The 14,255-nt window shown below is 51.0% G+C and overlaps 1 protein-coding gene across 2 annotated transcripts in view; it reads right to left on the bottom strand.

Annotated features, from left to right (window-relative positions):
• Positions 1-14,255, bottom strand: part of sun2 (Sad1 and UNC84 domain containing 2) — a 144,116-nt gene that overhangs the window by 29,415 nt on the left and 100,446 nt on the right. The window contains exons 9-12 of one of the 2 annotated variants that reach the window (XM_070861544.1): positions 10,290-10,523; positions 9,853-9,897; positions 1,748-1,791; positions 696-858 (exon numbers count right to left, since the gene is read on the bottom strand). In XM_070861544.1, the coding sequence (XP_070717645.1) occupies positions 696-858; positions 1,748-1,791; positions 9,853-9,897; positions 10,290-10,523 (486 nt within the window). The remainder of the gene's footprint in view (positions 1-695; positions 859-1,747; positions 1,792-9,852; positions 9,898-10,289; positions 10,524-14,255) is intronic. The other variant, XM_070861546.1, reaches the window with a different exon arrangement.

The following is a 14,255-nucleotide window of genomic DNA, read 5'->3' as shown; positions in this document are numbered from 1 at the left end:
GCATTTTTAAACACTACATAGAATATACAGCACATACAGGCCATTCAGCCCAACTAGTCTGTGTTGGTGTTTATATTCCATTCGAGTCTCCTCCCATTCCATTGATCCCATCTCAGCCTTTCAGCATATCTTTCTAGGCCATTTCTCTCATGTACTGATCTAGTTCAAGCTATTTACCTTAAACACTTCCTGTGGTGGTTCTCTCTTTTATGGTCCATTTATGCTTTACGCAGCACACCTGGCCAGACGCAAGAGAAAGTGAGGGTGGGGCAGGAGGGTGTTGGACTAGTACCCAACTCAAGTTTCACTTGAGTCTCTGTTGAGATCAGGAATATGGACATGTGTGAAATCACCCAGCTCTTATGCAGTGAATGGCGTGAGGTTATTAGCAGAGATGGATCTGCTGATTATCCCAAACCCCTCTATTCCCTTCCAAAGGCTTCCATTTAATTAATAATCATCAACCTTTCCATTATTGATATTTCAGGGTTGCAGCCATAGTACCGAGCCCTCTGTTATTTTACACTCTGGCTAGCACACTGTGCCTCCCACTCTTATAGAAATGGATGACTTTACCACACAGAAACACTCCAAGCAATTTGCTTCCATAGGCTGACTCCAGTCTAGACTGGGCCACTAACACGATTCTGATCGGTTTCAGTTTAATAAATGCAGTAGCTATCTGGATGACTCACGTTGTCCTTTACACTTTCAATTCTGCTGCTTAATGTTTCCATGTTTGTTGCCAGGTCCCGCTGTGCAGTACGCATGCCTATCAACTCAAGCTGGGTTTGGCTGAGCTGCTGTTCCAGTTGGTTCAGTGCAGACAGGAGTGTTCTCTGCTCATCAGTCACAATACTGAGAACAAAGAGAAGAAACAGTCAGAGAACATGGAGAAACAGATGGATAAGAACAGTTTATAAAACCCACAGATTTAGCTAGTTACCTCGGAATCTAGCGGAGAAGCTGCAGTATTTTAATTTTTAAAAACCGGATTCTTAAAACATCTAAAGAAAAACTGTGCACTGCTCAGCGGATTGTCCCAGTTGTAGCACCGAGCCATCCAGGGCCAGAGGTGCCAGGTTCAATTCCAATTCTCCACTCAGCGAGCTGATTCCAGCTGGGGCAGTTATTGGAGGTGCTACCATTTTCACCAAGTGTGCCTGAGAGCAAGGGAAGGGAACATTTATCCAGTGATTATTGCTGGAAAGTGGACATCAGGTTAGAGCATCATAGGCCCGAGGGCTGTTGACGCCTGTGGAACTGTACCCTGGGCAAAGCTCAGCACCCTCAGGAGAGGAAGCGGGAAGGAAACAAAAGTATTCATGTGAGCTGATTCATTAATTCTGCAAAGGCTACAAAAGGCACCAACTGACTTGCCCAGCAAAGGGCAGTACAGTACTCTGCTTCACATACCAGCCAGTAAACAGCTCACATACAGAGCTGCACACTCTCATACACCCTTCTATTGGCATTGCTCCAACTATAGAAGGGATACCCAGCTCAATTCGCTAGAAATGCACATAACCAGCTGGACAGTACCAAGTTGTACTGTTCCAAAACAGCGTCAGCTGGAGAAGGATTTGTTTATCCTGCCACACGGTAGGTAGCATTTTTAAGGCAGCTGTTGACACTGCAGCCAACAGCCAGATACCCAGCTCCTAAACGAACAGTGTTAACGTGGCTATTTCTGATTGGACAGTTTGATATGTGGCAGAGAATCCGTGCCACAGGACTATCCACGTACCTCTCAAAAGCAGACTTTGCTTCCTTCATTTCTCTGTACATCTCCTGGAAAGGGAAAGAAATAAAAAATGGGGCTCAGTGCAATGTGCTTTGTGAGACTTGTATTGATTCCCAGTTTATAATTATCCAGGCTGCACAGACCCTGCTGGCTTTAGATCAGACAGTCTGATTTCCATGTGGGCAGTCCAGAAACTTTGGAAAATGTAAAGCAAATGCCAAGAATCTGATTTCTAAAACAGAAGATTTCCCCCCATTTTGTTCTACCTTTTACGATGTTCACACACTAGTTATTGGAGTTTTTATAGAATTTTCAGCACCACAAAACATCAGCATGAACCACCCCTGCCCCGTATCTATCTATTTTGGATTTGGCAAAAGGTGGCAGCTCTCGGTCCCAGCCCCAGACCTGGCCTAAGCTCAGAACTGCACAAGTCCACACCCAGGCCTGGCTCAAGCCCAGTGCTGTGTGCAGGCCAAAACACTTCATAGATTGTTGTTCTTGCATTTTTGTTGCCCCTTCACAGCTTCCTCTTGGCTATGCAGATGTTCAGAGGCCCCAATATAATACCTATCATTATCGTATAGCAAGTTGCCACCAACAAATCATACCCCACAGGCCCAAAGTCACCTGTTCCTCCCAAGTACACTACACTTACCACACTATTGTTTCACATTACTCATACACTGCATCACAAAATATTTTCACATGCAAATTCTAATTTGCATTCGACTGAATCGATGCTACGTGCTTCTACCATCTCCCTCGAAAGCTTGTTCAATAGATTGACCTCACGCTGACTGAAATATTGGCCCCGACATTAACAGCGAGACGGGGAGAGCGCATGTTAGTGAAATATTAGCCTCTGATCTTAACGACAGGGCCTCATTTAAATAAATGAGGCAGGAGAAGCGTGGACCGGCAGCGGGGGGGAAACGCAGACAGGCAGCGGGGGGGGGGGGGGGGGGACGCGGACAGGCAGCGGGGGGGGGGACGCGGACAGGCAGCGGGGGGGGGGGGGGGGGGGGGGGGGGGACGCGGACAGGCAGCGGGGGGGGGGACGCGGACAGGCAGCGGGGGGGGGGACGCGGACAGGCAGCGGGGGGGGGCGCGGACAGGCAGCGGGGGGGGCGCGGACAGGCAGCGGGGGGGGGGGGGACGCGGACAGACAGCGGGGGGGGGGGGGGGGACGCGGACAGGCAGCGGGGGGGGAAACGCAGACAGGCAGCGGGGGGGGAAACGCAGACAGGCAGCGGGGGATGGCGGGGGGGGGGGACGCGGACAGGCAGCGGGGGGGGGGGGGGGGGGACGCGGACAGGCAGCGGGGGGGGAAACGCAGACAGGCAGCGGGGGGGGAAACGCAGACAGGCAGCGGGGGATGGCGGGGGGGGGGACGCGGACAGGCAGCGGGGGGGGACGACGCGGACAGGCAGCGGGGGGGGGGGGGGACGCGGACAGGCAGCGGGGGGGGGGGGGGGACGCGGACAGGCAGCGGGGGGGGGGGGACGCGGACAGGCAGCGGGGGGGGGGGGGACGCGGACAGGCAGCGGGGGGGGGGGGGGGGGGACGCTGACAGGCAGCGGGGGGGGGGGAACGCGGACAGGCAGCGGGGGGGGGGGGGACGCGGACAGGCAGCGGGGGATGGCGGGGGGGGGGGGGGAGACGCGGACAGGCAGCGGGGGGGGGGGGGGACGCGGACAGGCAGCGGGGGATGGCGGGGGGGGGGGGGACGCGGACAGGCAGCGGGGGGGGGGGGGACGCGGACAGGCAGCGGGGGGGGGACGCGGACAGGCAGCGGGGGGGGGGGACGCGGACAGGCAGCGGGGGATGGCGGGGGGGGGGGGACGCGGACAGGCAGCGGGGGGGGGGGGGGACGCGGACAGGCAGCGGGGGGGGGGGGACGCGGACAGGCAGCGGGGGGGGGACGCGGACAGGCAGCGGGGGGGGGGACGCGGACAGGCAGCGGGGGATGGCGGGGGGGGGGGACGCGGACAGGCAGCGGGGGGGGGGGGGGACGCGGACAGGCAGCGGGGGGGGACGCGGACAGGCAGCGGGGGGGGGGGGGGGGGACGCGGACAGGCAGCGGGGGGGGGGGGGGGACGCGGACAGGCAGCTCTAATCTACCTTAGCCAAGTCACCCATCATACCAATGTAATTAGCTTTATTTAAACGTAAGACTCTAGTTTCAGACTTAAGCAAGTCACTTTCAAACGTAATGTGAAATTCTATCATATGATCACTCTGCCCCTTTACTATGAGATTGCTAATTAACCCTGTCTCATTACATAATACAATATCTAAAATAGAATGTTCCCTTGTTGGTTCCATGATGTATTGTTATAAGAAACTGTTCCGAATGCATTCCATGAACTCGTCTACCAGACTACCTTTGCCAATTGGATTTATCCAGTCTATGAAGATTAAAGTTCCTCACGATTATTGCATTACTTTTGTTACAAGCTCCTACTATTTCTTGATTAATATTCTGTCCAACGGTATAGCTACTGTTCGGGAGCCTATATACTACCACCAGTGTTTTCTGCCCCTTGTTATTCCTCATCTCCACCCATACTGATTCTACTATCTGATCTTCCGAGCAGAGATCCTTTCTCTCTACTGTTCGTGTGTCATCTTTTATTATCCGGGCTTGCACCCCACCATTCTGCTTGTCTTTTCGAAATGTCAAGTACCCTGGAACATTTAGTTTCTAACCGTGGTCATCTTGTAACCACGTCCCTAAAATGGCTATTAGATCAAACCCATTTATCTCTATTTGTTCGTCTGTCTTGTTACCAATGCTTTGTGCATTCAGATAGTCTTTAATTAATTTTTTTGATCATTATTCCCCGCTTTGACCTTATTCTCTGCAGCACTGCTACCATTAAACTCTCTGTCCTGCAGCATGCTACCCGCCATCATCTCAGCAAAACCCTGCCTTGCACGAGGTAGAAAAGGCCATCTGTCAGCTCAAGAACAACAAGGCATCAGGAGCCGATGGAATCCCTGCTGAGGCACTAAAGTATGGCGGAGAGACACTATTGGCACAAATACATGACCTCATTCTCTCTTATTTGGAAGGAGGAGAGCATGCTGGGAGACCTCAGAGATGCCGTAATCCTGACCTTCTTCAAAAAAGGGGACACGTCTGACTGCAGTAACTACAGAGGAATCTCCTGCTGTTGGCACTGGGAAAGTCATCGTAAGAATCCCCCTCAGCCATCTTCACCCTGTGGCTGAGGAGCTCCTCCCAGAGTCACAATGCGGATTCCGTCCACTAAGGGGTACAACGGGCATGATCTTCACCAAGCGACAACTACAAGAGAAATGCAAGGAACAGCACTGACCCTTTCACATGGCCTTCTTTGACCTCACAAAGGCCTTTGACACTGTCAACCATGAGGGACTATGGAGCGTCCTCCTCCATTTTGGCTGCCCCCAAAAGTTTGTCACCATCCTCCGTCTGATCCACGACGACATGCAAGCCGTGATCCTGACCAACGGATCCACCACAGACCCAATCCACGTCCGGACCAGGGTCAAGCAGGACTGAGCCATCGCGCCAACGCTCTTCTCAATCTTCCTTGCTGCAAAGCTCCATCTCACTCTCAGCAAGCTCCCCGCTGGAGTGGAACTAAACTATAGAACCAGTGGGAACTTCGTCGCCGCCAGGCTAGATCCAAAGTCATCCCATCCTCTGTCATCGAACTACAGTACGCAGACGATGTTTGTGTCTGTGCAAACAGAGGCCGAACTCCAAGCCATCGTCATCAAAATTCACGGCACAGCCTTGGACAACATGGACCATTTTCCATACCTCAGGAGCCTGTCAGCAAGGGCAGACATCGACGACGAGGTCCAACTCCGCCTCCAGTGCGCCAGCGCAGCCTTCGGTTGACTGAGGAAGAGAGTGTTTGAAGACCAGGACCTCAAATCTGGCACCAAGCTTATGGTCTACAGGGCAGTAGTGATACCCACCCTCTTATAAGGCTCAAAAACATGGACCATATACAGTAGACACCGCAAAGCCCTGGAGAAGTACCACCAGAGCTGTCTCTGCAAGATCCTGCAAATCCACTGGGAGGACAGATGTACCAACATCAGTGTTCTCGCTCAGGCCAACATCCCCAGCTGCTGCTTCTCCTCAGGCGGTCCCTCATATCGAGGATGACTTGCTTCCACACTGAAAAGGGATGAGTTCACAGGTGTTTCAATGAAGGATCCAATATTCCAGGCCGCGAACTACATGTTGAAGGGTGGAAGATGCCTGTGCATGGATTTTTTTTTTTTTTAAACGTGTGGTGGCTGTTGCACACCAGATACCACACGGGCTTGACAGAGCTAGGTCTTGGTCCAGTAGCGAGGATTAACCAAGACGACTGGGCGGGCCACATCATCCGCATGCCCAACACGAGACTCCCAAAGCAAGCGCTCTACTTGGATCTCTTACACGGCAAGCGAGCCCCAGGTGGGCAGAGGAAACGCTTCAAGAACACCCTCAAAGCCTCCTTGATAAAGTGCAACAACCCCACCGGCACCTGGGGGTCCCTGGCCCAAGACCGCCCTAAGTGGAGGAAGAGCATCTGGGAGGGCGCTGAGCACCTCGAGTCTTGTCGCCGAGAACATGCAGAAACCAAGCGCAGGCAGCGAAAGGAGCGTGCGGCAAACCAGACTCCCCACCCACCCTTTCCTTCAACCACTCTCTGTCCCACCTGTGACAGAGTCTGTAATTCCCGTATTGGACTGTTCAGTCACCTGAGAACTCACTTTTAGAGTGGAAGCAAGTCTTCCTCGATTTTGAGGGACTGCCTATGATGTCCCTTCCTGTCACACACTGCTTATTTTTTTAGCCAAATCGCTACACTGCTCTCCTGAATTGACCTTACTCTTTAGATTTCTAAACTTCCCCTCACCTGACCTCTCCCCAATTTTTTTAGTTTAAAGCCCTATCTCCAGTCCCAGTCATTCAAGTCACCTATGCTGGTCCCAGCCCGGTTTAACTGTACCGTCCACTTTGTGCCAGTTGGGGGCAGTTAAAGCCGAGGTCATTGTTTCCAGATTCGTTTTGAATTTAACCCCCTCCAAGCGCAGGGTGTGTTCTCTGGCTTTACTGTTATTATTCTAGTCCCTTTAGAATCCTAAAAACCACAATCATATCACGTCTCAACAATCGCTGGCTGACCCCCACCTGCACCGTTCCCAATCAATATTTCCCCCTGCTTCGTGCCATCGCTGACCATCCCGTCCCTGACCCCCCCCACCCCTGATCAACTCCCACGTCCACCCCCCACCGGCGCTGTCATCCTCGACCAACATCTCACTCCCTTCCCCGACCGACCCCGTCCCCCTCCAGCCTGCGCTGTCGTCCCCGACCGACCCCCGCACCCCAACCGAGCCCCCCCATCTCCCACCCACTGCGCCGTCATCTCCGACGGACCCCCCCGTGATTCCTGACTGACCCGCTCCCCGTGCTGTTGTCCCGACCACCCCCCCAACCATCGTCCCCGATTCCCCCCCCATCCCGACCGAGCACCCCCCGCAATGCACCGTCGTCCCCAGTCGTTCCTGACCGCTCCCCCCCCCACCCACCCCATCCTGACCGCGCCCTGCCCCCGCGCACACTCCCCATCATAAGAACATAAGAAATAGGAGGTGGAGTAGGCCATTAGGCCCCTCGAGTCTGCTCTACCATTCAATAAGATCATGACTGATCTGATCATGGACTCATGCCCTGCCTGCTCCCCATAACCCTTTACTCCTTTATCTGTCTCGAAAATCTGTCCATGATCAGATCAGCCATGTTTCTCATCTCAGTTTTAAATGGGAAGCCTCTTATTCCAAGACTATGTCATCTAGTTTTAGTTTTCCCTATGAATGGAAATATCCTCTCTTCATCCACCTTGTCGAGCCCCCTCATTATCTTATAAGTTTCAATAAGATCACCTCTCATTCTTCTTAATTCCAATGAGTAGAGGCTCAACCAACTCAACCTATCCTCATAAATCAACCCTCTCATCTCCAGAATCATCCTAGTGAACCTTCTCTGAACAGCCTCCAATGTAAGTATATCCTTCCTTAAATATGGAGACCAAAACTGTACGCTGTACTCCCAGGTGTGGCCTCACCAATACTCTGTACAGTTGTAGCAGGACTTCTCTGCTTTTATACTTTATCCCCCTTGCAATAAAGGCCAACATTCCATTTGCCTTCCTGATCACTTGCTGTACCTGCATACTAACGTTTTGTGTTTCATGCACAAGGATCCCCAAGTCTCTGTACTACAGCACTTTGCAATTTTTTTCCATTTAAATTATAATTTGCTTTTCTATTATTTCTGCCAAAGTGGATAACCTCACATTTTCCCACATTATACTCCATCTGCCAATTTTTTACCCACTCACAGTCTGTCTATGTCCCTTTGCAGATTTTTTGTGTCCTCCTCACATTTTACTTTCCCACCCATCTTTGTATCATCAGCAAACTTGGCTACATTACACTCGGTCCCTTCATCCAAGTCATTAATATAGATTGTAAATAGTTGAGGTCCCAGCACTGATCTCTGTGGCAACCCACTGTCACTGCCAACCGGAAAATGACCCATTTATCCCGACTCTCTGTTTTTTATTAGTTAGCCAATCCTCTATCCATGCTAATATATTACCCCCAACCCTGTGAGCTTTTATCTTGTGCAGTCACCTCTTGTGGCACCTTATCGAATGCCTTCTGGAAATCCAAATACACCACATCCACTGGTTCCCCCTTATCCACCCTGCTCGTTACATCCTCAAAGAACTCCAGCAAATTTGTCAAACATGATTTCCCTTTCATAAAACCATGCTGACTCTGCTTGATTGAATCATGCTTTTCCAAATGTCCCGCTACTGCTTCCTTAATAATGGACTCCAGCATTTTCCCAATGACTGATGTTAGGCTAACTGGTCGATAGTTTCCTGCTTTCTGTCTGCCTCCTGTTTTAAATCGGGGCGTTACATTTACGGTTTTCCAATCCGCTGAATCCAGGGAACTTTGGTAGATTACAACCAATGCATCCACTATATCTGCTGTCACTTCTCTTAAGACCCTAGGATGTAAGCCATCAGGTCCAGGGACTTGTCCGCCTTTAGTCCCATTAGTTTACCTAGTACTAGAAACATAGAAACTAGGTGCAGGAGTAGGCCGTTCGGCCCTTCGACCAAGCACCACCATTCAATATGATCATGGCTGATCATGCAACTTCAGTATCCCATTCCTGCTTTCTCTCCCTACCCCTTGATTCCTTTAGCCGTAAGGGCCACATCTAACTCCCGCTTGAATATATTACTACTTCATTAGTGATAGTATTAAGTTCCTCCTATAGCCCCTTGATTATCCACTATTGGGATGTTTTTAGTGTCTTCCACCGTGAAGACTGATACAAAATATTTGTTCAACGTTTCTGCCATTTCCCTGTTCTCCATTATTAATTCCCCAGTCTCATCCTCCAGGGGAGCAACATTTACTTTAGCCACTCTTCCTTATTATGTACCTGTAGAAACTCTTTCTTTCTGTTTTTATATTTCGTGCTAGTTTACTTTCATAATCTATCTTCCCTCTCAATCAAATTTTTAGTTGTTCTCTGCTGGCTTTTAAAAATTTCCCAGTCGTCTTGGCCACATTGTATGCCTTTGTTTACAATTTGATACCATCCCTTATTTCCTTAGTTACCCACGGATGGTTATCCTTTCTCTTAGTTTTTCCTTCGCATTAGGATATGAGTTATGAAATATCTCCTTAAATGACTGCCACTGCTCATCAACCACCCCATACTTAAGTCTATTTTCCCTGTCTACTTTAGCTAACTCTGCCCTCATATCTTTGTAGTCTCCTTTATTTAAGCTTAGGACACTGGTTTGAGATCCAACTTTCTCTCCCTCCAACTGAATTTGAAATTCAACGATATTATGGTCATTCATTCCTAGAGGATCATCCCACCCACATCCCCGATTGACCCATCTGACCCTCCCACCTCGCCGCCCCCCCCCAATCCTGACGCCATCGTTCCTGACCCCACCCGCACCATCCTGCCCCCCATCTCGACCAACCCCCACCCCCCCTAGGTTTAGAAAACCTACCTCTATTTGGGCATCTTGTTGTTGCCGGCTGGTGGCTATATCACTCTAGGGGAAAAGACAAAACTTAGAACCCCTCCTCCTTGTACAAGCGAGTGTCTTTCCAGAACATTTTCAAATGGCATCAACCGGGCACTTTGTGCAATGCTGAACTAAAGCTTGAATGTACTTCCATAGTCTGAACATCCCTATCGCACACCAATAAGCACGTCACTAAACACCCCCATCAACACCAGTTGCTGTGACGATCAGCTATGGATTGTGTACTGTAGCTCACATTTACACTTCAATGATGTTGTTAATGTTTAGTACTGAGCAGAGATAATGGATGGTGGTGAGAAACTCTTGTTGAGCCAGTGGGCACTGCATCGTGTCAGTGTTACAAGTCACCGGGGCCCTGTTGTCACAGATCTGTAGTGAAGACAAGAATGAAAACTCACCTGAATCCTCGAGACTGAATCGTTCGGCAGTTCGTGTTGTTGTCTGGCAAACTCGTTGAACATTTTGGTCACATCCTCCCGTGTAAGTGGAGGTACGACCGGGACAGACCCCCCCTCCGCTGCCGGCTGGATTCGCTGACTGCGTTCAGCATCTTGCTGCAGCCGAGTATGAAGGTCGGAAGCCAGCTGTGCCAACTGGTGCTCTATTCCCCGCATACGAGACTGCAAATCAGACTAATACAAAAAAACGTGTTAAGACAGTTGGCTCCTTACTGGATCTCCGATGGCTTAAATACAGTCATCTCCTAACTCGCACCATATCCTGCTCACTCATCACCCGTGCTCACTGGTTAAGCAATGCCTCGATTTCAAAATTCTCATCCTTGCTTTCAAATCTCTCCATGGCCTCACTCCTCCCTATCCCTGCTTTGCTCCACCATTGGTGGCCGTGCGTTCTGTTGCCTAGGCCCCAAGTTCTCGAATTCCTTGCCTAAACCTCTCTACATCTCGTTCCTCATTCAAGACGCTTCTTAAAACCTACCTTTCTGAAGAAGCTTTTGGTCACCTGCCCTAATTTCTCCTTATGTGGCTCAGTGTCAAATTCTTTGTCTCATAATACTCCTGGGAAGCACCTTGGGACGTTTCACTACGTTAAAGGCGCTATATAAATACAAGTTGTTGTTGTCATTTTTCTTCTTTCTTCAATCTGTGTATTCATCACATTTCATCCTTTATAAGTTCCCAATGCGATGGCCAAGGGCCAGGTTATACTGAAGAGCAGCCTGGCCCTGCACAGATTGTCAAACACGCAATTCAGTATCACTTGCAGTATAGTATTAGGCAGTCACTCGTATCAAGGATGACTTGCTTCTACACCAAATAGGGATGAGTTCACAGGTGTTTCAATGAGGGACCTGATATTCCAGATCCTGAACTACATATTAAAGGGTGGAAGATGCCTGTGCGTGAATTTTTTTAACGTGGGGTGACCGTTACACACCAGCCACCACACCGGCTTGACACAGCTAGGTCTTGGTCCAGTGGCAAGGATTACCCAAGACGACCTCTGCTGCATGGACCTGGCGCATGCACATACTCCTACTGGCCATAGATCGCAGTGTGGGCTGGTCCATGCCTCCCTGGGACCCTTGCCTCTCCCGGGCCCCGAACTCGCGCCTCTCCTGGGACCCGACCTCTCGCCGCTCCTCTAACCCGACCTCACTGCTCCTCTACTGCTGGCCGTCTCTCCTGCCATACCTGGGCTGCTCCGGTGCTTCTGCCCACCTCCAATCGGCGACCTAAACAGCGCGGTCCCCGACCTGCGAGGGAGCACCATCGCCGCAGGTCAGGGCTATAAGGAGGAGCTGGAGCCAGCCCCTGCAGGGAGCTGCCCGAGCTATCCAGCAGTGCGATGGCTTCGAGGAGGGCGGCTGGATTGACGTCACCAGTATCACCTATATTCCAGTGCAGCTCTTGATATCTAATAAGGTGAGGGCCTGCACTGCTGATCCCCTTCTCCCCCCCCTCCCCACTGCCCATCCCCGCTCGCTACCAGCACCCTTCCCCACCTGTGATCCCCTCCCCCTCCCACTGCCAAACCCCTTGCCCCTCCCCGCTGATCCCCTTGCCCCCACCACTGCCAAACCCCTTCTCCCCTCCCCCGCACTGCCGCCCCCTTCCCCCCCCACTGCCGCCCCCCTCCCCCCCAATGCCAATCCCCTCCCACCCCCACGGGCTATTTAGTGGAAATGTTTGTTCTGCCAAAAGCAGTTTGGTTGAGGTGTTGTCTTCCTGCCCTTTTCAAATCACACTCCAATTCAATCGACCATCTGTGCAGATCAACATCTCTTCACGTGGCAGCTTGTGCCTCAGTGGCAGTGCACTTGTCTCTTTGCCACAGGTTGTGGTTTCAAGCTTCCTTTCGGGGACCGAAACATTTAATATAGGCTGATACTGGGCAATAATGAGGAAGTGCAACATTACTCTAAGGCCCTGCGTGCTGGCCAACACATCTCTCAACCACAAGCATCAAAACAGATGCACTGGCTATTTATCTGACTGTTGTTTGAGCCCTCGCTGTGTGCAGACTGGTTGCCACATTTACCTACACTTCAAAACTAATCTAATGGCTGTAAGGCAATTTGGGATATCCACAGGATGTTAAGGTGCGAGACAAGTACATGTTCTTTCATATCTTTAGATGTTATCCTATGTCGTGTATAACAGGGCCTTACCACAAAGATGCAGACAACTGAAGAGAAGGAACCTGTGACCAGCCCTGCCAACTTAACAAGCACAAGGACATGTTGAGTGCTGGCTCTGGTCAACATGCCCACCTGTCATCTGCTAATCATTCTTACGAAAAAAGTCCACAGAATTTCTGAAGTCAGCACAGTTGATCATACAATACTTGCAGAGGAGCACTCTGGGACATAGTCAATGGGCACAATGTGCTGTTGGGGTACAATATGATTTGATAATGGTCACTGGTTTTTGATCTGAGAGTAAATGTGTAGAGAGCATTGGGAAGTATTTGTAGGATTTGTCAGGAGTGGAGGCCCAGTTCCAGGAGAGTATTGCACACAGCTAGATTCAGGAGATGTGTAATTTGAAGGTGGCAGAAAGGGTCATGCTCGGTGAGGTGGAACTTGTTTGGCAGTTGTAAAGACATAAACTGGCTTCTGTCGAGAACCGGACCAAGTCATGCTGGGTCAGAAACTACCCTTGCTGAATGTCTTTAGGAGTTGCCGATTATGCCAGATTGAAAAGAGGATCAATAAATGGATTTCAGAGATTTCAGACAAATAATGCTGCTGTTAATGTTGGTTGTTTCTGGGTCTCTGTTTTTTATGGGTCAATGCAGGGTAGGCTTAAATAGGGGGATTGGCCAGGAAGCCCTGGTCCTCAAAGACAAGGATTGCGGAAACAGGTCAGTTCCAGGCCATAGTCCCCTGGAATTGAGCTGCCCAATAGTAGTGGTTGAGGTTGAGTAGCCTGGAGCCTTCCTCCTGCTTGGTGAGCTGCAGATGCATCTGCCCATAGACACTTGGAGATTTGGCTGTCAAGGTACTGGAATAGCTGCACAGGTTCTCAACCAATAGCATCTGAAAACAGGTAGATGTGATGGGAGAGAAGATTCATTTTTATTCTGCTCATCCTTCCTATGATCAATATGGCAGGTTGTGTCCCAGTCAGTGCACATACTGGCCAGGTGTACAGCTCACCTAGTTTGGGCATCACTATTCCTCAGAGTTATTTGAAGCTGGATCCTGACCAAGAATTAGTTTGAGGATGGCCTTCACAAGGGGCAACACATCTTTTTGAAGAAGTTAAGCCTGTAGCCTGAGAATCAGGCAAACAACTTGATCTTAAGGAAAATGTTGGGAATGAGCTGAAGGGGTCAGTTCCTCCAACTACTACACTGGGGATGTCCAAGCTCACTGCTGTCATGGGTTCTCTGGTCAGCACAAAGATGATGGAGATTAAGGGGCATCCTATCTGGTGCCCTGTTAGAGGGGGGTGTTGGGGAGCTGAGGCTGTTGATGTATAGGCCCCAAGTTTCCACACGCAGCGAAAAAGGTGCCCCTCAGAGCTGGGCGCCTGTTTTTTGCGCCGAAAACGGCGCCTGAAAAAAAACACGGTATTCTCGAGCTCCTTGGAGCTCGATGTCTGCTTGGCGCGGCGCACAGGGGGAAGAGCCTACCACTCGCGCCGATTTTGTAAGTAGGAGGGGGCGGGTACAATTTAAATGAGGCTTCTAGGTGCCTGCGCGTGCGTGTTGGAGCGTTCGCGCACGCGCAGTCTGAAGTAAACATTGGCACTGACGCCACTGCAATCCCATGGCCGAATGGCCTCAAGTTCCTCCGGGTGCTGCATCTTCGCGGGGAATGAAGGCCTGCCTCAAGCACCAAGGCTGCTTGCTGCCTGCCCCAGAGACCGACGCCACACTGCTACCTGAAAGGCCTG

This window comes from Pristiophorus japonicus, chromosome 19 (assembly GCF_044704955.1).
Source record: "Pristiophorus japonicus isolate sPriJap1 chromosome 19, sPriJap1.hap1, whole genome shotgun sequence".
In the NCBI taxonomy this organism is placed as follows: Eukaryota; Metazoa; Chordata; class Chondrichthyes; family Pristiophoridae; genus Pristiophorus; species Pristiophorus japonicus.
The sequence above is the reverse complement of the archived record's forward strand: the minus strand, read 5'-3'. Positions and strand labels throughout refer to the sequence as shown.